General features: G+C 36.9%; 1 protein-coding gene across 1 annotated transcript in view; it reads left to right on the forward strand.

Moving 5' to 3' along the window:
- The window catches only part of MALRD1 (MAM and LDL receptor class A domain containing 1), a 625,167-nt gene that overhangs the window by 82,624 nt on the left and 516,289 nt on the right, over positions 1-26,254 (forward strand). The window contains exons 7-12 of the mRNA XM_060096153.1: positions 455-556; positions 1,205-1,351; positions 5,192-5,358; positions 10,931-11,023; positions 13,843-14,050; positions 23,348-23,497. Of these exons, the coding sequence (XP_059952136.1) occupies positions 455-556; positions 1,205-1,351; positions 5,192-5,358; positions 10,931-11,023; positions 13,843-14,050; positions 23,348-23,497 (867 nt within the window). The remainder of the gene's footprint in view (positions 1-454; positions 557-1,204; positions 1,352-5,191; positions 5,359-10,930; positions 11,024-13,842; positions 14,051-23,347; positions 23,498-26,254) is intronic.

The following is a 26,254-nucleotide window of genomic DNA, read 5'->3' on the forward strand; positions in this document are numbered from 1 at the left end:
ATATTAACCCTTTATCAGTCATCATTTGCAAATATTTTTTCCCATTCAGTAGGTTTTCTTTTCATTTTGTCCATCGTTTCCTTTGCTGTGCAAAAACTTTTACGTTTAATTAGATCCTATTTGTTTATTTTTGCTTTTATTTCCTTTAAGAGATGGATCCAAAAAAATATTGCGGCGATTTATGTCAGAGTGTTCCGCCTATGTTTTCCTCTAAGAGTTTTACAGAGATCTGATTAAAATACAGAAACACTGGCATGGTTGTTTTTTTTCTCTCTCTCTTCTCTCTGTGAATCGATCTCTCTTTTTCTGTCTGTGTAATGAGTCTCCCTAAGGCATGATGCTGCCATAGAGAGGAGTTGGGTTGAGCGTGCTTTGTAGAACAAATGTTAACATTTTAAGAAATACATGATCCTTTCTAGTGACACCTGCATCTCACTTCTTGCCAATCTTACAGATGAAATTTTACCATGTCAAGAAACATTGAATACCAAGATGGAACAATGCCGTCCAGATATAAGTCTCTGCAGATTTGATTCTACAGATGAAGGATTGAGGTGTAAGTGTTAAAATGAGGTGTCTGCCTGCCTTGTCAGTGTGTAGGCCATCCATGAGACTCAGAAGCCTAATAGGAATATCAGACCACTAGTAGGGATACTCACTTGACAAACTCTGTTTCCATCTATGTCTTAGTTTTAGCAGGAGTATCATTGGGGTTTTAGCTGAAGTGTTATTGCAAGCCTGTTGTTTATTCAAAAAGTAAAAGACAGTAAATATGTCAATTTAAGATAATGTTGTTTTGTAAAACAATTACATTAAAGATCTTGGAATTATATACAATGTTTCTTCTTTAAAATTTCAATGTGATTGTGAATAGTAAATTATTTAAGTTAACTGAATTCCATATAATAGGCAAGGTCAGATATTATGCCATTTAAAAAACCACAATGGAAGCAGTGGTACAAGAAAAAGAAATCTCTTCTTTTTTTTTTTGCGGCAGTGGTTCTCATTTGGAGGATGCCCATCTGGATCAAATGAAGAACTTTTAAAAAGTAGAGGACACTCTAAGACTTATTGAATCAAAATTTCCAGATATGAATTTGTGTGTGTGTGTGTGTTTATGCCTTGATTGCAACTATAACCATTGTTAAGCAGCCACTCTAGTAGACTGTGATAGTCCACCGACATCTTTTTCTCCTCTCTTTAGTGTGTCAGGCCTGTGGATTTGATTTTGACATGTGTGACTGGGTATCAGAAACATCTGCTGGGCAAACTTCCTGGATGCGCACAAAAGCAAGAGAAATTTCTGTGTTAGAACCTCCACCTCAGCAGAATCAAAGCAGTGATGATGAAGGTAGCAAATAGAAAATCATATTGATTATGCTTCCTTTTTAACTTTTTTTAGTGGTTGCTCTAGAGTTTGTGAAATACATTTACAACTAATCCAAGTCTACTTTCAAATAACTCTATACTTCCTCATGAGTAGTGCAAGTCCATTATAATAAATACTCCTAAGTCTTCCCTCCTTTCCCTCGTATTATTGCTCTCATTCATTTCATTTCATTATCAAATACATTAGGACTATTACTGTTTTGAATAAACTTATTTTTTGATTAAGTAAGCAAGTTGAAAATAAAATGTTTCATTTTACTTTCATTTATTCCTTCTCTGATACTATTCCTTTCTTTATGTAGATCTGACTTTCTGACCTATATAATTTTCCTTCTCACTGAAGAATGCCTTTTAGCATTACTTGCAAGTCTACTGGCCACAAATTCCCTCAATTTTTATTTGTCTGAGAAAGTCTTTATTTGTATTTCATCTTTGAAGGATAATTTTTGCTGGACATAGAATTCTAGGTTGAGTTTTTTTCTTCTTTTAATACTTTAAATATTTTACTCCACTCCTTCTTGCTTGCATGGTTCGGAAGAGAAGTCTGATCCAATTCTTATCTGTGTTCCTCTATAGGTTAGATTTTTTCTTCGTGGAATATTTCAAGATTTTTGCTTCTCTTTGATTGCAGTTTTGAATATAGTAATGTGCTTAGGTGTAGTTTCTTGGATATTTATCCTGCTTGGTGTTTCCTGAGCTTCCAGGATCTCTGGTTTGGTGTCTGACATTAATTTGGCTGAAAATTCTCAGTCACTGTTACTTCAAATATTGATTCTCTTCCTTTCTCTCTTTCTTCTTCTCATGTTTCCATTATGCATATGTTGCACCTTTTGTAGTTCTCCCAGAGTTCTTAGATAGAATCATTCCTTTCTTCACTGTTTTTTGGTTTTTTTTTTTCTGTTTGCTTTTCAGTTTTGGAAGTTTCTATTGACATATCCTTAAGCTCAGAGATTCATTCCTCAGCTGAGTCAAGTCTTCTAATGAGCCCTTTGAAGGCATTTTTCATTTGTTATACTGTTTTTTACCCCTAGCATTTTTTAAATTTTTCCCTAGAATTTCCAACTGTCTGCCTACATTATCTTTTTTGCATGTTTTCTACTTTTTCCACTGGAACTCTTAACTTATTTATCCCAGTCTGATAATTCCAGCATCCCTGCCAGATCTGGGTCTGGTTCTGATGTCTATTCTTTCTCTTCAAACTATATATCTTTTGCCTTTTAGTACGCCTTGTCATTTTTGTGTGTGTGAAAGCCAGGCATAATGTACTGCATAAAAGGAATTAAGGTAGATAGGTATTTAATGTGAGCTTTTATGTTTATCCAGCTAGAGTTTAGGCTCTGTTTACTGTTGGCTGTAGCCGTTAATGTCTGAGACTAAAATTTCATGTAACGTTCTTGTTTTGGTCCCACTGTTGTCTTCGGGTTTCTCTAAAGATATCTTCTGAAATAAGATCTGAGACCCACAGTTCTTTTGGTAATATTTCCTTGTTATCATAGAGGACCACTTTTGATGGGGTGATACATTGTGAGGGGAAGGGAAGCATCCTGTAGTCCTATGAATGGATCTCAGTCTTAGATCCAGTGGGGGCTGGATCTGGGTATTTTGCTCCTGTCATGTGGAAGGTTAGAACCTGCTGGATTTGATATCTCACTTCTCCCAGTTAGGATCTCCAGTCGATTAGCTGGTTGTAAAGCTCCTTTTGAGTGAAAGCCTTATTAAGAATAACAGGAGAGTCCAGGTATATTTCAAAATGACTACTTTTCCTCTCCTCCAGCTGTAGGCACAAGAAGATTTTTCTCTGATTCTTACTGTGAGAACCTGGTAGGGCTCCTGAAGGTAAAACTCACAGAAGAGTAGGGTCCTCCTGAAGATGGGACTGCCTGGAGTTTTTAACTCACAAATGTGTTCACACTGAGCCTCCAGCAGTTCATCAATCACAATCTAGTTTTTTCCACCCCTGTACTTTCCCATACAATTTTGGGATTCTGCTCTTGAAACTTGTGATTCTTTGTATCTGCTTACCTCACCAATTCTTGCACAATGGTTTGTGCCATGACCTCAATTTTCCTAGGGGTCTAAGAAGAGTTGTTGATTTTCAGTTTGTTCATATATTTTCTTGCTAAGTGGACAGGAATAACAACTTCCAAGCTTATTACATGGTGGTCCAGAAACTGGAAATTTTGCAGGCTTTTTTTTCAATTAGATTTGTTCTCTTTCTAAACCCACTTTACTCTTTCCTGCTCTTTTACTTTGTTCCAACCTCCTTGTTCAGCAGTTTTATCGTGGTATTACTCAGCAACCCAGAACCTTATCTGAGTAACAATCCTGGTTTAGGGTTTCATACTTGATGGTAATGCTTGGAGTTTTGCACGTACTGTCACTTAGCCATAGCCCACAGCAGTGAGGGTAAGTATCTTTCCCACCTCAGTTTACGAGAAGGATTTCCAGACCTAATCTTTGACCTCATAGAGAGAATTTGACTCTGTTTATCCAGGATTTTGCAACATTTAAATTAGTCAAAATTCTAGCTACTACAGCCTGCTTCTGGTCCCAACATCCAAGAGTTCTGTGGTTTTAGCCCTGCTCATCACTTGGCATATCTATTTTTTCCTTATCTTTTGAGATGTTTTATCTTGTTTAATCCGTCTCTGCTTTTGTAAAAATGTGTTTTCATTTTATTTATCATTTCCTTACGTATAGGTCAGAGGAAAAGTATTAACTTATTATATACTACTTTGGTTAAAGGCTAACATGTCTAGTAACTAAATTTCACTGAATTTAAGTTCAAAGTTTTTAGATGTTGCAGGAATATTTGCTCTCTTACAAAGAAATAAAACATTTGAAAGACTTTATCTTTGAAAACTGAAGTTATAAAACATAGAAATATCTTTGTATCTCTGTATTGTATATATCATTGAGTTCAAAAGCAATACAAACTGGTTTTAAGAATCAGATGGGAAAAATTGACTATTTTTATGTACTATACAATCCATATCTGTAGTTTAGTAGGACTGTAAGTATATGATGCTTCCATGTAGTTTGGTAAGAAAGAGGGCAGTTTAAATTATATTCCCTTAAACGATGAAAGTTTTTCTGTGAAGAATAGAAAAAATAATCAAAAGGGAAAATAATTCTGGGAAGAAAGATGAGGAATTTTTGATTAAAGAAAGATTGTATTGTTTTATTTAAAAGAATGATCATTTGGTGGCACAGAGATTTTTATATCAGTAGATTTCTTTTTATAAGAATATTGAATTTTCATATTGAAGGTATTGTCAAACTTTGATTTTAGGAATTAGGAGATTACAATGCATTTTAGAAATAAAATATGGAAACGAAAATCTGTAATTTGTAGTTGATGCAATCTTTTAAAAACATCTTATTCTTTTTTTTAAAATTTATTTATTTATGGCTGTGTGAGGTCTTCGTTTCTGTGCGAGGGCTTTCTCTAGTTGTGGCAAGCGGGGTCCACTGTTCATCGCGGTGCGTGGGCCTCTCACTACCGTGGCCTCTCTTGTTGCGGAGCACAGCTTCCAGACGCGCAGGCTCAGTAATTGTGGCTCACGGGCCCAGTTGCTCCACGGCATGTGGGATCTTTCCAGACCAGGGCTCGAACCCACGTCCCCTGCATTGGCAGGCAGATTCCCAACCACTGTGCCACCAGGGAAGCCCCAAACATCGTATTCTTTTAAATAAAATATTTGTGTTTCAGTCTTGATTTGGAAAAGTAATACAATAATTTTGTTCAAACAGAAAGCAGCTAATTTTTTCTAAGTTGCTTTTTTTCTCCTTTATTTTTCAGGTTACTATATATGGGTAGGGGCTAAGCATGCTTCTACTCTTAACCATTTATACAGCAGGGCTTATCTAAATAGCTCTGTATGTCACTGCTTGGGCAAGAGCTGTCATCTTCAATTCTATTACTCTATAGAAAACAGTGTTCTGAGAGTAGGACTGTATAATAAAAAGGTGAGAAGAAACTTGCATTAATTTCAAATTCATTGAGTAAATGAAATTTCTATTCTTGGCAACTTTTGTTTCTATTTCTCAGTTGCATGTAGGCTATAGGTATTCCTTATCTTGACTTTATTTGGGATACCTTTAATTTTTTTTTTTTTTTTTTTTTTTTTTGCTTCTGAGGGGGAATTTGCTTTTTTCTTTTCCATTATGGTTTATTGCAGGATATTGAATATAGTTCCCTGTGCTATACAATAGCACAAATGTTGTTTAATTGGTATACTTTTAAAAAGAAGTATTAAGAAGCTGGTTTAGGAGATATTGTCATGTACACTGTGGTAGTTTGCAAACTGTTTCATAAAATTGTTAAAATTCATGAAAATATATTAAAAACTGTGGTGTAATAATATATTTGGGATTCTATATTATTAACTCTATACTGAAGCTCTGATGTGATCTGGATTTTTTTTTTTTTTTTTTTTTTTTTTTTTTTTTGCTGTACGCGGGCCTCTCACTGCTGTGGCCTCTCCCGTTGCGGAGCACAGGCTCCGGACACACAGGCTCCGCGGCCATGGCTTGCGGGCCCAGCCGCTCCGCGGCATGTGGGATCCTCCGGGATCGGGGCACGAACCCGCGTCCCCTGCATCGGCAGGCGGACTCTCAACCACTGCGCCACCAGGGAGTCCCTGATCTGGATTTTTGATCTCTGTATACTTAAAGCTGTAAATATGATGGAAGCAAATACTTGTTCTGGTACAGTAGATACAGTTTTAAAAGATCGGTAATCCCTGATTAAATACAGCCAAATGAGTCATATAAATTTTAAAAAAAATGGTGTTCTGGGCAGAGTGAAAGTTGTAGTGGTAATGCTAGTGAATAAACAAATTCATGTCTTTTTTTTTTTTAACCTAACTAACTGAAAACAATTCTCTACAATTGGGAAAACACTTGAGAAACTTTAAGAACTTCTATTGTGAAGAAGAATTTATTTATAGGTAGGAGTAAAAAAATCATAGGGGTAAACAGCAGTTATTCTACAAATGGGAAACATTTGACAATAATTGCAGGAATTCTGACATTGGAAAAGAAAGACAGTAAAAGTATCCAAGCAAGTAGTTTCCTTTGGCTCAGGATGCTTTGGATAAATCCAGTTGAAACTTCTGCATGACATCAGCCAGATTAATTATTCAACAAAAGTTTGTCATCTGTACTTAACAAGTGCCACTAACCATCTGTCAACAGCATTTTCTTCTGTTGTTTTCTGAAGTTTGCAGTGACTTCATATTAATCCTCAAGTATCAGACTTCTTATTACCAAGATACTTGAACATTCAAGAAGCATTCCCCTTTTCTTCTGAGTTCTATCATATCACCTCTCCCTTTTCCTTTTGTGTTGTTTTCATCATATCCAGTCTTTTTTCTTCTACTTCTCTTTTCCAGACTTCTAAAGCATGAAGTTGAATGACTACTCTCATTAGATGGCCTAATACATTGTCCTTTGTTACCCGGATGAGACAATTTGTAGCATTTTGTAACTATATTTTGTAACATTTTTTTGTAGCAATATTTGGCAGTCCACTGCCCTAGAACCTTTTTGATATATTTCATTCAATTTGACATGGTGTGGGGTGGGTGGAGGGGCAGAAACCTCTCCCTGCCCTTTGTGTAATACTCCAAACTTTCCAGATAATTGGGAGAAATTTTACAAAAAAAAGTAGGTTAAACTTTATCCGTACATGTTATACCATTCAAGCTTTAAGCACCTTTTAGTTATTATCACCTGTGCCATGTAAACCAAGCCCACTGAGCTTTCATGCAATTTGAAATTTTCTGTAATTTCCAAATTCTTCTTCACAAAGGCATAATAAAAAAAAAGTCTGAAATAATTTTGTTGAGCTTATATTATACTTAAAGATGCTTTAAAAATATACAGTCTTACAATAGTGTTTTTCACATGGTGGGTAATCAATAGTCATTAGATTTTTGAATGAGTCACTGTCCTAAGTTTGAGTAGAAACTTGTTATCTATCTTCTAGTACTAAGGATTATTTTAATCTACCCTGAGCATCAGTGATGGATTTTAAGTTTCAGTATGTGGATATGGAGTTTTGAATTATTGAAAGTGAGCAATATCATTCCTCTGCTGGCTCTGGGATTACACAAGAAAAAAGTGCAAACAAATTGGCTTCAGATACCACCTCATATAATAAGAATAGACTTACCAAGATTCCATCTCCCACATTATAAGAAAACAAGAAGTTAATTATGGAGAACTGACCTAGTGTGCTAATCAGAACCAATTGGGGGTACATCTTAGAGAGTGTTGACTGATGTTTGATCCATTAGTTTACCCAGTATTCTGCAAGGCAGTGTCCAGTCTTTTCTGACACTATTTGCTGTGCTCTATACACATAAAATGTTGGTCACCAATGCAAACTGCATCAAAGTACATTTAAATTACAAGTTGATGTTTTATCACAAAGTTAAAAAGGACTTCAAACCTATCATTTAAAAAATTAGCTCTTGATGAAAATGATCATTTACATATTCCATGAATAGAATAACAAAAATAACCCTTAAAATGAAATGTGCTGATGAACCAAGAAATATCTAGTGAGAATGCTGAGGGTAATTTTCTTTATTTTCAGAGTACTTTAGAACTTGAGAAATCGAAAATAGGTAAAAGACAAGTTAACTAAAAAGTTGAAACTTTTAAAGTCAGCTTCAGTGTGTAGCAGTTCTAGTTTGTACCATCGAACTATTCTCAGGATTAAGTCTCTGTCCATCATCTATAAGAAAATAATCATAGCAATGGCCTATCTTTTATCCTGAGGACAGCTGCCATGTCGGTGAGCCAAGGATAGTGGGGGTGTCCAGCTTGTGGTGCCTTTTACATATTTTTAAATTCCCACTGGTAAATAAATAGGAGGAACACATAGTTGGGACAGGAAAGAAAATGCCTTAGAAAATATCTTTTCTTGTATGATACAGATTTTTAAGCTATAATAAGCTCTCCTTGAAGGAAGGTTTTTGCCACAGTACATGGTCCTATCACCACGTGCAATCAAAAGTAGTTAAAAAAATAACCTTGAATTTGATACCTTGATTTTTTTCATTGAAAGGGGGAAGGATAAGCTGATCTCTAAGAGCTCTAGTGATAAATATTTTTCTTGAAAGGTAAAATAGCATTATTGATCCTGGTCTAGGGGAATAAAGACATTTAAATAATTTTGATTGATTTTAAGATAATAGAAAATTAGAACATCCCTTGAAAGGCTTTTCGGAACTGAGGGTTTCTTTTTTACATTGACACCTGTTGAAAGTAACTAGATAAGAGTCTGAGAGTAAGGACAAAAATAAAATAAAAGCTGATTTCATTTAGTTGGGGTAAATCCTTTTTCCTTTTCATTGCTTGTGTTGTCAGATAGGAAAATGTGGTAAAAAAAAATCGGGATTTCATACACAATATACCATTAACTTCTTGTGTGAAAAACCATTTAAGTTTAGAAAGAACTCTGCTCAGCTTTCTGAAAAAAATGTAAAAGCATTCTTCTTCAAGTAGAACGGGGGAATCAGTTAGGCACTGTGAAGAAAGAGCACAATAGCTGTAAATTATCCTCATAAAATTAAAGTGAGGGGACATGGTGAATGCAGCTTGCCAAGTAGTGTCACTAAAAGCATCTGTGGAGAATGTCATGTCTCGATGCTAAATAATTGAAGTTGCATTAGAAATTATTGAAAGAAAAATTTGCTGTATTTATCAACTTTTTATAACTTCACTTCATTGTGATGTGACCTGGAAGCTATCAGCTGAAAATGTGTCCCCCATGTATGTTTCATTGTCTTGTGGAAGTCTTAACCATTGATATGAATAAGTAATGGAATGAAGTATATTTTAATTGGTTTCGACTATCTTCTGAAATACTTAAGACTTGGAAATTGGAGTAGATAACAAAGGGCAAAGGACTAAGTTAAAAATAGATTCATTTTTAGAAAATCTTAAGTATGAATGAAATAAGTGAATCCAAGTGAGGAAATAAAGGCTAACGAGTGTCTGAAAAAGTATGAGTGTCATGTCTCATTTGAATTACAACTAGATGTCACCTTTCAGTGCTGTTTCCTATCTCTCAGAAGGAGAGCACAGAGATAGTGTCAGAGCTCAACCTGAGACATATTTATGCCACTGTCTGCATTTTCACTATAGTTCATTATACATATATTTCACTAAATCTAAGGAACAATAGGATTATTTCAGAACATAAAAGCACAGTCGTAAATCATAAAGTCCACTACCATAGGCAAAATTGTGGAGTACATTATAGACTTTTATCGAATATCTGACCTCATAGTATATAGTAACATAATTTTGGATACACTTTGCAACCTAGGAAATGATCATCATACAGATGCATGACATAGCATGCCTTAGAAGACATGAAAAGGTCTTTGACTGAGTGACTGGAGAGTCAAATAGAAGTATAATCTCCAGAAAACAAGTGTATTATTTGGAACTTGGAATGAATTCTTCCATAGGAAAAAATATGTAAGGGAGATTGTACAGAAAATATGTCTGATAACAATTTTTTAACTTTCATGTTAAATATTTGCCTGCCATTTTTTCTTTCCTATTATCATGGCAATATTGCAAAATGAAGCAATGTCAGTGGGATTAAGATATAAATAGCCGGTTTATTAGTTGCTGTTTAGAAGTTTATTGTTTGAAGTGCAGTACTTTACTCAAGATTCCATTCAAATTTTTGTTCTGTCCTTACTCTCCCTCATAAAAAAAATAGGCAGCTTTACTATGTAGACATGCTTTATTTCATTATTTTTAAAAACAATAATTTTTATAGAACGATTTTAGATTCACAGCAAAATCAAGAGGAAGGTATAGAGATTTCCCTTATACCCCCTGTCCCCGCACATGCTTAGCCTCACCCATTATCAGCATCCTCCACCAGAGTGGTACACATGTTACAATTGATGAATCAACATTGACACGTCATTATCACCTGAAGTGTCTAGTTTACATTAGGGTTCACTCTTGGTGTTGCACATTCTATGGGTTTGGACAAATGTATAATGAATGACATGTATCCATCATTATATTATCATAAAGAGTATTTTCATTGCCCTAAAAATCCTCTGTGCTCTATCTTTTCATCCCTTCCCCTCTCCTTTTCTTTATTTTTCTTTTAAAATGTTATGTAGGGGCCTCCCTGGTGGCGCAAGTGGTTGAGAGTCCGCCTGCCGATGCAGGGGATACGGGTTCGTGCCCCGGTCTGGGAGGATCCCACATGCCGCGGAGCCGCTGGGCCCGTGAGCCATGGCCGCTGAGCCTGCGCGTCCGGAGCCTGCGCGTCCGGAGCCTGTGCTCCGCAACGGGGGAGGCCACAACAGTGAGAGGCCCGCATACCGCAAAAAAAAAAAATGTTATGTAGCTTTTTAACTAATACTTTAGATTTCTTAGTACTTAATATCCTACAGGTAGGGTAAAATCTACTGAAATATAATTAAGAGAGCACATATATAACTATGAGAGTAGAATTTGGGGAATGAGTGATGTCTTTTTCTTTGGATCAAAGGAAGAAGAAATATTTTGGACATACAACATATCAACTCACAGAAAATGGGTGAAAGCAGATGTGTTAATACCAGAAGGACTGAAGACATTTCAGGTATAAAAGGGAAAAACAAGTATTTTTTATCATGAGTTTAATTTTTAGCTTTGTAGTTATGAATTTATCACCCATTGCTTAATTTAAATTAGCATTGAAATTAGGGATGTAGACTTGTATATCTGGGGAGAGCAATTACTTTTCATTGTATCTAGCCCTACTCCGGTCAAATCTTCTTGAGTGGAGGAGCAAGAGCATAACTACTCTTGTTGAAAGCATCCTCATCCTCCATGGGTTCCCTCCCTAGGACCCCCAAACACCGTGCAGTACAACCAGGGAAGCCAGTTACATTATGAAGCACATAAATAGTAAACTGGTATTGGAAAATCAGTAGAGTATATGCAGATGTTTTGAATGCAGTAATTCATATCTTTATAACACATGGATAACTCTACCTGTACAAAGATGCATCTGAAAGAAACATATGCTCAGTGGGAATGCTATCTCTTAAAAATATTAACTTGGGGTTTTGTGTTGTATATAGAGCTGAGATTGTGCAGAAAAAATGTATCTGATAATATTTTTAAACTTTCATATCAAGTGTTTGCCTGTCATTTCTTTCTTTTCTAATATCGTGGCAATATTGCAAAGTGTAGTAGCGTCAGAGAGATCAACATTGAAATACTGATATAATTAATTGCTATTTAGATTTTTATTTTTGAAGTGTAGTACTCTAAGTTTCCACTCATTTTGTTTTGTATATAGAGTACATAAATATATTTATGCTGGAGTGTGAGTGTAAAATAATGAGGCTGATTGTATGTGTGGCTTATGGAACCAATTTCATTCACTTAAGGTACATTTTTCTAGTATTAAAAGGGAGAACCCAAATGATACTGAACTGTGACCATGGAGGTTTTTAGAATCCAATTTACTGCTGAAGTTGGAATTTATGAATCAGCATTTTTGTAGCAATCTCGGAAAAGTTGAGGTTTATATCATAGCACGTTGAGTTAAAATTTTGACACTATTTTAATTTTTCTAAGCTGATATCTATCTTTATAACTTCTGAAAGAAGTACTAAATGATTGGACCTTTATTCTTTTTTACATAAGCTGAATATTAAAGTTTGTTTTTGTACTTAACTCAAAGATAAAACAAACAATATAATGAAAATAATTTTAGAGTTATCCAAGGTTTCCAAGTACATATTAAATGTAACTGGCTTTTCAGTAATGGCAGACTTTTTTTTTTTTTTTTTTTTTGCTGTACGCGGGCCTCTCACTGCTGTGGCCTCTCCCGTTGCGGAGCACAGGCTCCGGACACACAGGCTCCGCGGCCATGGCTCGCGGGCCCAGCCGCTCCGCGGCATGTGGGATCTTCCGGGATCGGGGCACGAACCCTAGTCCCCTGCATCGGCAGGCGGACTCTCAACCACTGCGCCACCAGGGAAGCCCTAGTAATGGCAGACTTTTGAGATCAAAGTTTAAATGCATAAATTTTTGAAACCTAAACTTATATCATTTCTGCATATCTGTTATCCTGCTGCTATGAAAATACACAGCTGTAGGTCCAATAATTTTAACATATAAGACATTCATTATGGAGAAAGATACAAAGTGTTCTTATGAAATATTTAAATTTAATATTATTTTATAAATTGTTAAATATTTATGCAAACTTCATCTTAAGTATTTCTTAATAAACAAATGTATATCGCTTATGTTTTTTAAAAGAAATTCTATCAGAAACTTTAAGGTGAAAAAGACTAAAAGGAGTCAGTCTTTGTTCCTAGTATCTTATTTACACATTAACAATATTTATGCAAAAAAAACCTGAATTCCTATGCTGTATACCTGAAACTAACACTATATTATAAATTAACTATACTTGAGTAAAAAAGAAATACTTTTGCTCTATCCCATGAAAACAAAACAAAACCCATTATCTAGTTCAGAGGTGATCCAAAGAACTTTCTGTGTTAATGGAAATTTTATCTGTGCTCTCCAGTATAGTAGCCAGTAGCCACACGTGGCTATTGAACAGTTGAAATGTAACTACTGAAGTGTAGAACTGAATTTTAATTTAATTTTAGTTAATTTAAATTTAAATAGCCCTATGGAGCTAGTGACTACTGTTTTGGACAGCAAATAATTAGTTATTTGCTATACAGTCTTAGATTTCTATCTCTCCTGCCCTCTTGGTGTTAATAAACCATTGCTCTTTTTAGAACCTCAGGGGTTTTTAATATTTGGGCATTGTCTTACACTAGACTAGCAATGTATGGTTGTTTCACTTGCTAGTATTGTATACCTCCAGAAAACTAGCAATTCGATTGGAGAAAATGAGATTCATTTCCTTTAATTAGTGCTTCTTTGATTATTAGGGCAATTCTTTTATAAAATTAATAGTTTCTTAAATTTATTTTTTTAAATGTTCTCTTCTATTGTGTATCTTACTGTCTGCCTGACATTTCCCTTCATGCATTGCAATAACTAATTTTAGTAGTTAAAAAACCAAATGCAGTTATAGCTCTAGTATAAGGAGTGTTAACACTTATTCTTTTCCTTGAATATTAAAATAAGCGGGCTGTGAAGATGACCAAACAACAAGTTTGCAGTCAGGGACATTGTCGGTGGTTAAATGGGATGCTTTCATCAGATCATGGGTCGTTTCTCAGAGGCCTCAATGGATCTAATGTGCCCATCAGTCTTATGTGTGTGGGTCAAGCTGATCAAATGGGAACTTTGTTCTTAGTTGTATTTGCTTGCTCTTTAAACAGGCATTTTTCTTAATAATTCTTTAATCTCTATTATTCTTTTTTGGGTCTTTTTGAAGAGATTGTAAGCTCACAAATTGTTCTTTGTTTTTCCCTGAAGATTATTTTTGAAGGGACTATTTTGAGCCAGAAAGGTTTTATTGGGCTAGACGAGCTCTGGGTCTACGCCTGTGCACAGGCCCCCTCCAGACAGCTTTGCTCTGCAGATGAATTCACTTGTGCCAGCGGCCAGTGCATTGCCCAAGAATTGGTCTGTGACTCTCAGCAGGACTGTTCTGATGAGAGTGATGAGGATCCAGCAACTTGCTGTAAGTAAATTAATGGTTTACTCACTCATATGCTCACATTCATGACTGTGCTTGGATTTAAGAGTCTTTGTCTTGAGCAAGGTACATTTAATTTGTATGAAGTAAGATGAATGTACATTCTCATTCTGAAGCCACCAGTACTATTCCTTGTGGGCATCTCTATGCTAACATCTCTTGATGTTTTGGTGCTTTTTGCTAACACTTGAAATCTCTCTATTTGTTCAACAAATGAATAGTTGTGATTAGGGGTGTGTGTGTGTGTGTGTTGATTAAAGAGGAAAATGGATGGGAGAGGGAACCTATTTGTACTCTTCTCTTTGGAGACTTATATTATGGATTGCTAACCTTTATTAAATGTAGGGCTTTTTCCATTCTGACCAATCATGTAGGAAGCTGTGGGGAAAGGGTAAAGAGGAGAAGGGCTGCCATGGCCTTCCAGACAACCATGGTGACATAGAGATCATGTCAGCCATGGTTGGTATTCATGACTAGGCAAAAAAGCCCAAAAACTTCATTTCAGACAGTGTATGGAGAGTCTTTGATAGGAGTAATGATGAGAAATTCCATTACTATTCAAACCTAGTTGTATTAGAAAGGAAATATAATGTAATTTACAACCTACATGATGGTTCTCATATGAGATAACTTAGCAACTAATATACCTATGTCTCTTTAGAAATGAATTAAAACTAAATGCATCCAATTTTTATGTCACAAACAAGAGGGTTTTTTAATTATTAAAAATTTGACATTTATTTTGCTGCAGTGTTTTATTTTAGTGATATATTTTGTTGAGCAAGAGAAAAGTATGGCAGTAAGATAAATGTCACCTTTTTAATGAAAATGCTTCTGCTGATGTAAGCATTTTATTAACAGCAGTGGACTGGGGTGTAGAAAAGAGAAGATGGGAAAGCAAGCGAGAAATCCTCTGCCTGTTTGTAAGCAGGAATTCAATTAATTCCTCAGACACCTGGTCTTAACCATAGATTTAAGAAAAATAATCTCCTTACCAATATGATCTCTGTGGATATTTTCGGTGTTCTATTTTTGTTCATTAAAAAATATGAGGACCATTCATTTTCTCTAATGTGAGTGTCACATTCCTCTTTATGCTTCATTTAAATGCTTTTTTACACACAATTTGGTTCATTTCTTTTGGAGAAATTCACCTTTCTAATGGTTTGTATTATGCTCAGTTCCAATAACTGAAAGTAAATATATTTCTTATCTTTTCAATTCTACATATGGAAACTTAGCTTCTTTTCTCCCGTTTTTCCTCTGGTGAAGGTTCTCCTTTTAATTGGTTTTCTTAATCGAATTCCACCTAGAGTATTGGTAGATACTTTAGCATTTTATTTTGGACATATTTTCCCATTTCTCCTCCTTTATTGAACTTTTATTGATTACTTATCTGGCATTTTCCCCATAGAGTATATCTTGATACCATCCTGCTATTTCCTTTATGTGAATTCAGGGACAGATGGCTGTGCTTATCAACAGATAGTGTTACTTCTTAGTCTGATAAGTATTCCAAATAATGTAAGCTCATTTGGCCAAAGAAAACCTGTCATGCTTGCTTGAGATCAACTTTATATAAGGGATATGACCCCCCAAAAAAAGGCAGCCATGTTACATATTACAAAATATCCATATACTTTGATGTCAGCTTGAGTATTTCATGTAAATATTTGTACAATCATTTTTGCTTTGAGGAAATTATTTATGTAGTAATTGAATCATTAGAATTGATATAATGTTACACTATTTTCTGCACTAAAGTGTTTAACATATTGTGCATATATACACATGCATACATATGTTATTACAAATTAAGAGGCTTTCCTTTGAAAGTTAAAACCACTTTGAAACATTTTCCACATACTTTTAAATTTATATTTTACAAATTTGAATTCGTTATACAAATTTTTCTTAAAAATAGAATTTTAGGGCTTCCCTGGTGGCGCAGTGGTTCAGAGTCCACCTGCCGATGCAGCGGACACGGGTTCGTGCCCCGGTCCAGGAAGATCTCACATGCCGCGGAGCGGCTGGGCCCGTGAGCCATGGCCGCTGAGCCTGCGCGTCCGGAGCCTGTGCTCCGCAACGGGAGAGGCCACGACAGTGAGAGGCCCACGTACCGCAAAAAAAATAAAATAAAATAAAATAAAATAGAGTTTTAAAGTTCATGAAGCACAAGGAAAGTGCTTTTATATCTTCCTTTTATCCCAGTATAGGATGAATCTCTAGAACGGTGTAGCTCATGGATGTAGTTTGAGTACACCAGGAGTACTTACCATATTCTGGAGACTCGGTAAATATTAACTCATGAATATTGTCAGTTGGTATCTGTAGTCAGTGTGATTTTTGCAAAAGGCGCATTCACTCAGGTGTTCTTTCTTTACCCAGTTTCTCTTACTTTTATACTATTTTGACCAACGTAGTTGATTGAGCCTGTAGCCTAGTGCCTTTTCAAAAGCAGTTAATGGTAAAGGGAAACTGTGTTTTGCTAGAGTTTGCTATTAGAGCATTACTTCCTTGACCAGCAGTATCAGAGGCAGCATCTGAGAGTTCCTTTGAAATGTAGAACTTCAGGATATAACCCAGCCTTACAGAACCCAGAGTTTCATTTTAACAATGTCCTAGGTGATTCACCTGCATATTAAAGTTTGAGAACCACTGTGCCTAAAAGACTTCAGAATTGAAGAGATGGCTGAGAGAGAAAACAGGTGGCAATAAAAAAAAAAGTAGTCTTAAGAGGCAAATTGGAGGCCTTTCATGATAGAAACAAAACTCCCAGTGCTTCACTAATCCCTAAGGGCATCATTATAATTCCAAACAATACATTTTAAAATAGTTTTATTAAGGTATAATTATTGAACGAAAATCGGCACAAAGTCAATGTATACAGTTTGATAAGTTTGGACATATGCATACCCCTGTGAAACTGTCACCACATCCTTCACCTCCAAAGTTTTCCTTGTCCTCCCCTGACACCCCCCCCCGCCTTTTGTAGTAAGAACACTTGACGCAAGATTTATCTTCTTGTCACTTTTTTTTTTTTTTTCCGGTATGCGGGCCTCTCACTGTTGTGGCCTCTCCCGTTGCGGAGCACAGGCTCCGGACGCGCAGCCTCAGCAGCCATGGCTCACGGGCCCAGCTGCTCTGCGGCATGTGGGATCTTCCCGGACCGGGGCACGAACCCGTGTCCCGTGCATCGGCAGGCGGACTCTCAACCACTGCGCCACCAGGGAAGCCAAACGTAGGGTAGATAGATAGTGGGAAGCAGCTGCAGAGCACAGGGAGATCAGCTCGGTGCTTTGTGACCGCCTGGAGGGGAGGGATGGGGAGGGTGGGAGGGAGGGAGATGCATGAGGGAGGGGATGTGGGAACAGATGTATATGTATGACTGATTCACTTTGTTATAAAGCAGAAACTAATAAAAAAATAGGAAAAAGAAAAACAAAAATAAATAAATAAATAAATTAAAAAAAAAAAAAAAAAGATTTATCTTCTTAACTAGGTGGGGCTATGCATATGGGTGCCCTGGACGCCGAGGTGCTGGACGGTTGCATGTACCGGGTTGTGCCCCCCGCTAGGATCCTTACCCCTATCCGCTGGCAGCCAAAGCCAAGGGCGCGGCTGGGCAGGGCCGCTGGCGGCACCCGAGCCGGCGCTACCCTTCCACTTCCTCTGCACAGCCTCGTGGTCTTTCCGGGGCTACGGTGAGCTGAGGGCCGCCGAGTGTTTCCACATCTCCCAGCGGGCAAGGTTCACGGACCACCTGCCGCAGGTGAGGCCCCGCCTCGCCCTGCGGTCAGCAGCCTCGATGGGCCCTTGCAGGTGAACACGCGCCACGACATCTCGGTGCAGCCCTCGCTGGGACGGTGCATGGGGCTGTGCAGACCCTCGACCCCCTGCCCCTGTGATCCCGGACCTGAGGGTGCGGGTGCAGGCGGCTCGGCCTCCCTCACAGGGCACCCAGGTTGGGGGCCTCCCCAAGCAGGGCATCCCCCCAGGGCGGTGCCCCGGGGCCGCGTGCGCTTCCCGCGCTGTCCCCGAGTCATTGCCTCCCGCCACATCACCTTCCTTGAAGGGGCCGAGAGGGCGAGCGGAGCTGGGGGCGCCGGAGGGAGAGGGAGGGCCACCATCTCTGACACCCCGAGGCAGGAGAGGTGTCGCTGAGGAAGGCGGCCCAATGGCCGTGGTCCATGGAGGAGGGCGTGGCCCAGGCCACGGTGTGGGTGATCTGGGCGCCGCGGGAGGCCTGGGGAGGCGTTCTCCCAGGAGCCTGAAGCAGCCGCCGCCGGTAGGGAGGCCCCAGATGGCCGTGACCGACCGTGACCGAGGCGAGCTGGCCGCTGCGGGAACAGGTGGTCGCTAGAGCCCGGAGCCAGCGAGGAGCGCGGCGGGCATTTCCAGTTCTTAGAGCAGGAAGAAGGCTGTGATTACTGCAAGGATGGGAAAGTGCAGGTGCGAGGTGTGTACACCGCGCTCACGGGGTTTACTTCAAGCAGTTTTGTAGAACTTGTCCGAAGTCATCTAACCCTTACCGAGTGGAGGATGTCACCTGTCAAAGTTCTAAACAGTCTAGACGCTCTTGTCCAGTAAAACTTTGCCAATTCCACCCTAAAAGTCTCCATCCTCACGACTGGTGCAGAAGATGCACAGGAAACGCCTGTTCTGCACAGCACCTTCAACTTCAAATACATCGTTCACATGAACATAAAAAAGGCCCTGCAGAACCGGTGTTAGTGGCAGACAAGTGAGCTGTTTTTCATGCTCCTCCTTTCTGCTTCTCCCTTCTCAAAATACTTCACAAAATGCTGTATTTTTGACAAGCATTAAGTATTGCAAAAGTATTTTAAAAGCATTAAGTATTGCAAAACAATTGACAAAAAAGTGCATAATACAGTATTGTTGACTATAGACATTACCTTGTATAACTGAAACTTTATATCAACTGAGTAACATGAGTTTGAGTATTATAGATACCTCATGTAAGTGGAATCATTACGCTAAGTGAAATAAGCCAGTCACAGAAGGACAAATACTGCATGATTCCAAACAATAGATTTTTGATCGTTATTAACATGATCCTGTATAAAATAGAGACATTTAAGAATAAAATAAATATGCAATATATTTTTAAAACATTTCTAATAAAATATAACATGTGCCAGACATATCTAAAGGTATACATTGACTAGCTGAACAACTTACAAAGAAAATATACCTAATGCTTACATGTAGACACATGCTATAATGTGGCTGACCCTTGAAGACATGCTAAGTGAAATAAGCAAGTCACAATAGGACAAACATTGTATAATTCTTCTTACCTAGAGAAATCAAATTCATAGAAATGGGAAGCAGAATGGTGGTTGCCAGGGGTGAGGGGAAGAGAAAAATGGTGGGTAAGTGTTTAATGGGTATGGGGTTTGGATTTGGGATGATGGAAAAGTTCTGGAGATACATGATGGTGTTGGGTGTACAACAGTGTGAAGGTGCTTAGTGCCACTCAACTGTACACTTAAAAATGGTTAAAAAGGTAATTTTTATATTAAGTATATTTTACCACAATAAAATTTTGAATATATATATATATATATATATAATTTTCAATCATAACATACAGAAAAAGACTGTGTGTATGTTCCAAAAAGGATGGCAAGATTGACAGATGTGTGTTTAAATCAAAACCGTTTGGACAATTCCATGGGGAAAAAAGCTCTTTTAATTGAATAAATAGTTGTTAGAGCATTTAACCTGCTAATATAAATTGTTACACTTCAAAGGAGAAGTTGGTCCAATAGTCAAGTGAAAGAAGCTTAAACCAAGAATCCAGTGCAATGCATTTAATCTTTACTGTGATACTGTCTCTGGATGTCTTCCATATTTTGAAAAAATAAATATTGAGTACTAACAATACTTCCTGAGGATAAGGGAAATACATGTATATTTAGTGGAGAAAAGATCCTTGTGGGTTCTCAATAAATATTAACAAAATGTTTATATATTATAATCATATTAAAGACTAATATATGCTTATTGAATGGAACATTCCCATGCAAACTTTTTTCTTACGTAATAGAGAACTGATTTACTTCCAAACTGGAGAGGTCATAAATATTTTAATTTTCATGATCCAGAATTTTCCTCAGCCGCCACAATGAAATTCTTTTTCTTCTGCTAATATGCTTCAGTGGTTAAATATGCAAGACAAAGCGTTGTCATAATTTAAAAATATTACTCTAACTGATGAACTCAGTGAAATCTCACTAAAATTATGAACTGTGGCATATCTCATCTTCTGATTAGAGATGGTGAAATGTGTTTTGTAGTCACAGAAATTTAAATAAAAGCAACCACATAATCAAAATCACTGTTTGTAATGAATACATTTTGTTTATATGAATACATGATTTTTTAGATTTTGTAAACATTTAACATTTAACACATGTGGTTTCATAAGACATTTATTAGCTGCCAGAATGTGTTTGGCCCTCCTGGTTTTCTTCAGATATTTATAACTTCACCTTAAATGTTTTGAATTATGTAGGGGAAATATTAATGGAAGAACTTCAACTTTGGTTTGAAGCTTGACTTGTATTTTATAGTGCAGTCTTTGGTAAAAACACCTGAGAAGTTCACGAAGATTTTTACAGAGATGATTGCACCATTTTGCTTTCATATATCTTTATAGTGATGGATTTTAAAAATTAATTTTCATTTTTCAAAGGACAGTGGTGTTTAGTGTTCTGTGGAAAGTGCAGTGATTGACATTTTAACTGATAAAACATCCAGGTAATGAAAGAAATGGTTTGAACTTTTCTCCTAAAGCCAAATTTCAACATTTATTCAATCCAAAGTTATTTTGTCTTGAAATCTTTACATTTTTGCAGTTGAGTGACACAGGCACAGATGTGAAGAGTCTGCGGAAGGGTTTGGTGATGCTTGGGTGACTTTGACTTTACATTTCCACACTCAGTGGTCTTACAGCTATTTCACACCATTGCATATAACAATAAGATTGTTATCTGCATGGACTTGCTTTCTTTGTGAATTAATATATAATTTATTGCCCCAAAAGGGCAATATTGAATTTATTGCCCAAACAGAGTCACTTGAGAGGAAAGAGGAGAGCTATTATTATCCTTGGACAACAGGTGTAAACTGGGACAATCCTGGGCCAACCCAGATGGAAGATTTTCTATTCCAAGGATGTGTGCATTTAGGAATTGAGGGTACCCGTGGTGGGGGAGGTGGAAGGATTCCTTGACCAAGTTCACGACCAAGAATTTGCAACTTGTAAGCACATTTCAGAGGTCAAGTATATATTTCAAATCTTGTCTATTTCTACATTCTACCAACTGACTTAGAAGAGCTGGGAGGTGGCTTAGCAGGTGGCAAAGTTCACAGAGGACCAAAGAACTAGATCAGAGGATTTTCTGGATGCCCAGGGGGACAGTCACAGCTAGGTCATAGGTTCTTAAGACTGTCACAGAACAGAAGAGGCTCTCCTTGGAGCATTAACTTTTTATCAATAACAGTATCTTATCAACTCTGTAGCCAGAGCTGTGAAAAAAAAAAAACAAACATCCAGAAGCAATAGATTTCCAGCTAAGTACTATGTGGGTGAACAGCATCTCCTTGTCATGTTGATTCACCATTAGGTGATGTGCAACATTTTTTCATTATTATATGATAGTTAATTTGCTTGTTTTTATTTTTTGGGAAATATATTTAAGGGGAAAATAATATTTGCTTGTAAAGAAAAATATCTTTCATTATATATCCATTATATGACTGTCAAAACAAGCATAGCTCTAAGATCTATACGTTTAATTTACATGTAGAGAAAATTTAAGTGGCCCTGTCACTTTCAAAGTGCACTTCAGTGTTTTAATTATTGACATGTTAGTGATGAAATATCTGGTCATGAAACCAGGCATCCATTTTTATAGAGATTTGAAAATCCTTTGATTATTAAGATATAGTGGGCTTATTCAGTATGCTGATAAAATTGCTCACATTATTTAAAACTGAAAATAATGGTTAAGAGCAAGCATACAGTAAAGCTGTCTTTTAAATTTTGAGACAGAGTCCCAGGTGCAGGGGGGCTTCAAAGTATAAGCTTTGATGTCAAACAACTCAAAGCCTGGATATTCCATTTACTAAAATTTACCATAGGTGAGTTGCTTAGTGCTAAAGTTTCAAAAAGAAAATCTTTCGGGGATAATTATGCTTGCTGTGTAGGGTATTTGTGAAAACAAATGGTAATATATGTAAAATACTTGACACATACTTGAGCTCAGTGGGAACACATCTATTATTAATTTTATTAAAGGTAATAGAATTGTGATGTTCGGGAGCTTGTCAAAACTTTAGGTGTTTTCTGACCAAGAATTATTTTGTCCTCCCATCTGTTATGAAAATGTGTCTGCATAAAGAGGAATACCTGGAAATACGTTTTAAATTAATTGTATTAATTTATCCCGCAAACTAAGATAGGCTGATACTATGATTCTTATTTCAGGAAAAGAAAATTTAAACACATAAAAGCTAATTTCTTGAAAGCACAAATCAAGTTGTTAGAACTTCTGGTGTATGGCCCAGTCCGCTGAAACTTTTGTTTTTTCCTCACTAATTTGGTGCAAAAAGCTAGGAAACGTGCTTAGGGAGCTTACCCCAAATCCTGACTTTCTCTAGAAATCGTGCTTTGTGATAAATGTAGGAACTTAAGTATTTTTCAACTTTTTACTTGTGTATTAAGAAGGGGAAACAAAGCAAAGTTCAAAATATCTAACTTACCTGCAATGCAAAGTGGCTAGGGATTTTTTTTTTTTTTGAGAAGCTGTTAAACTAGCGTAATAGAATGAATTCTAAGGTGCTGACCTCAAGCTCTTCAGGTGTCTAGAGTTAATTTAAATGCCATCCTTTCAAATTTTTTTTAACCATCTCGGCAGGTGAATCTTTTTCATCTTGGCAGGTGAATTGGTTACTCTCTGAAAAGCTGTAGAGTTTCACCCTGTGTCATTAAATGCAGTGGAGATGGCCAACCAGGGTGGAATGTGCCAGACTTGGAGACAGAAGAGTATAGGGGGGTAATGCCTCACACAGCACATGGAACACTTTGTGAGGTTGGAAAAAGTAAAACTACTCTGATGATCAGGAAACATTCTTTACAAAGTGGAGTGACAGTTCTGACTGCCTAAGTTGATTTGCTAACATAGAGTCAATGTTTCCCTGCTTTCTCCCCCCTTCATTTCTCCTTACGAGTTTTCTTTTCGTGCATAACAGCAAATCATCTCAGGTGTGGCTTTGAGTCTGGTTTCTGTGGCTGGGAGCCATTTCTCACGGAAGAAGATTCACACTGGGAACTCGTGAAAAGGTTGACGAGTGTAGACCACCATCTTCCTGATGCTGAGAACACAACAAACACAAATCATGGTAGGACATTTTCCTCTATTTTTTTTCTTCCCCCCCAAAATTGTTGTCATTTTTTTCCTGTTGTGAATGATGATATTATGTATTTTCACTTCTATCTATAGACTTTATAAATGGAACTCTGGTTTGTCTTGTGTTAAATTGTCCTGATCAACTTAATAATTTGTGCTTAATTGAGCTTCCTGAAAGGAGCATTGTTTTAATAACAAAACTTTTTGTTACACGTTTTAAAAGGTTGGATTGACGGCATGAAGAGGGGAAAAGTCTTCTGGTAATTTTCTCTAGTTGTCATGAATCATGTACAGTAGGGTTGTCTTCTTTTTAGAGCAATCCAAATTTCATAAAACAGAAAGAAAAATAGTTTAATCCTTTTTCTAAGAGAACAGAGTTAGCACTCTCTTTAAAATAAATCTACAAATACTTGAATGCAATGTAATCACTCTTATGGCTTCTTTGTAATAAACAGTCTTACTTCTTCCTCATATATACTTTTTAAAAATTATACTTTTAATTTTTACATATCCCCTTAAAATAGAGCAACCATAACTACATATGGCATTCCAATAAGGGTTTGTGAAGCTCCAAGGAAAACGCAAGGGTTTTGTTCTGTTTTTGTTTTGTTTGGATAACATTACAAAGGTACATTAGTATCATATTAACTTTATAATAAGGCAACTGTACTGTAGATCCTCTTTAAGCTTGTATAACCCCACTGGACATTATTATATTTGTTTCTCCTTTGAGATTTCCAAAGAAGTATGTGAAAACTAACAGTGTTGACTGTGTCTTTAGCCACTGGAGATTGGGATTAGTTGGGGAGGATGTTAGGGGATCGGAGGGAGACTTTGGCTATCCATCTGTTATCTAAAACTATAAATGCAGCTTATTATTTAGCAGTGGAGTGAGATCTTAATTTTTGCTTTTGTGCCAATGAGTCTTACTTTTCCCTTAAGATTCTGTGACATATTGGATTAAATTTAAAGTTTATGATAGGAAAGAGACTATTAATTATTAGAACTATATGTATTAATAGTACACTTCCTCCAAGCTCATATAATTTTTTTCCTTTCCCAAACCAGTTATTGAGTATATATCATATTACTAGAGTTGGGTGTACACAGATGGAAGCATATTTGGGTAGTTTATAAATTTTGGTGATTATGAATATTCTATAAAATTTGCCTACAGGTTTTGTCTGGATATAAGTTTTCATTTAACTTGAGCACTCTTTCCAACTCCTATGTATAATGAACGTTTCCACTCTGGTTAGTGAAAAGACCCTACTATTTCTGGCCCTTTGTGACCTTGGGGCAATGTTTCAGCTGCCCCTTTTAGAAGGTTTTCCTCCAGCCTCAGGTAGTTTCCTTATATCCATGCCCTGGTCAGTACTCAGGTGGAAATTTGGGCAGAACTCTCTGGACATCTCTGGAGCTCTCTCTCTTTGCAGCTCTCCCCTCCTGGAACTCTGCTTTATGAACTATAGCCACTTGTGTCTCCCTGAGGTGCCATCTTTTGAACTTGAGGAGACCACCACACTCCTCTTGGCTTCCCCTCCCTGAATGGCAGCTGGAAACGCGGTTTAGGCAGTAAGCTGGGGCAATTGTATGGCTTAGTTCATTTGTTTCCCCTCTCAGAGATCATTATCCTGTGGTTCTACATTCCCACCGCCCTACATTTGAAAACTATTATTTAGTATATATTGTTTTGATTTCTTTGCTACTGTTAGGCAGAAGACTAAATCTGGTCCCTGATACTCAACCTTGCCTGGAAACAGAAAAAGCCTAATTCTTTTTGGGTTTTTTTTGCTTTATTTCTTTGGTCTGGATATGCCATAATATATCTAGCCATAGTCTTAGTGAGTGACAATATTATGACAATGCTGCAAAATCCGTACTTGTATGCATTTTCTTATATGGGGAGCTTTTATTCTATGCAGTAAAGGACTAAAAGTGAGACTCCTATATTTTTACCAAAAGATACGTACTTCCCCCTCAAATTTTAATACTTAAAATTCCAACAGCAAAAAGGAGTGCTTTTTTCTATTTGCCTACCATCAATAGACATTATGTTCTCTTAATTTTTAAAAAACTTATGGGTATAAAATGATTTTTTGTGTGTAACCTTGATTTGTCTTTCACTGAAAAATGATTTTTCAAATGTTTCTAACTTTTCAATTTATTTAGATCTTTAATTTCGCTAAATATTTGAAGCTTTCAGTGCATAGATTTAAAAAATATTTTGCTAATATTTTCTTAGGTTTTTAATATTTTTGCAGCTACTGTGTCACATTTTAAAAACTTATTTTTTTTGGTTGCTGTATATATAAGTGCAATTATATTTTTAAATACTGACCTTGTATTCAATGACCTTGTTAATTTTTTTTATTATAGTTAAGAATTTATAAATGTTTCAAATTTTCTGGGTTCATAATTACTTTGTCTTCAAATAATGACAATTTTACTTCCTTCTTTCTAAATCTTAAGCCTTCTGTTTTCTTTTTGGTTTTATCGCCCTAGATAGGACTTCTGGAAAAATGTTAAACAGAGCTTGTGATAGCTGCTGTACTTGTCTTGTTCCTATTTAGGGGAAAAGCTGTCAGTAATTTAGCCTTGAATGATATAGTTCCTAAAAGTTGTTTTGTTTCAGATAAAAATGTTTCCAAGCATAGCACAAGGAGATCAGCTCAGTGGCTTTGTGTCCACCTAGAGGGGTGGGATAGGGAGGCTGGGAGGGAGACGCAAGAGGGAGGAGATATGGGCA

This window comes from Mesoplodon densirostris, chromosome 4, assembly GCF_025265405.1.
Source record: "Mesoplodon densirostris isolate mMesDen1 chromosome 4, mMesDen1 primary haplotype, whole genome shotgun sequence".
NCBI lineage: Eukaryota > Metazoa > Chordata > Mammalia > Artiodactyla > Ziphiidae > Mesoplodon > Mesoplodon densirostris.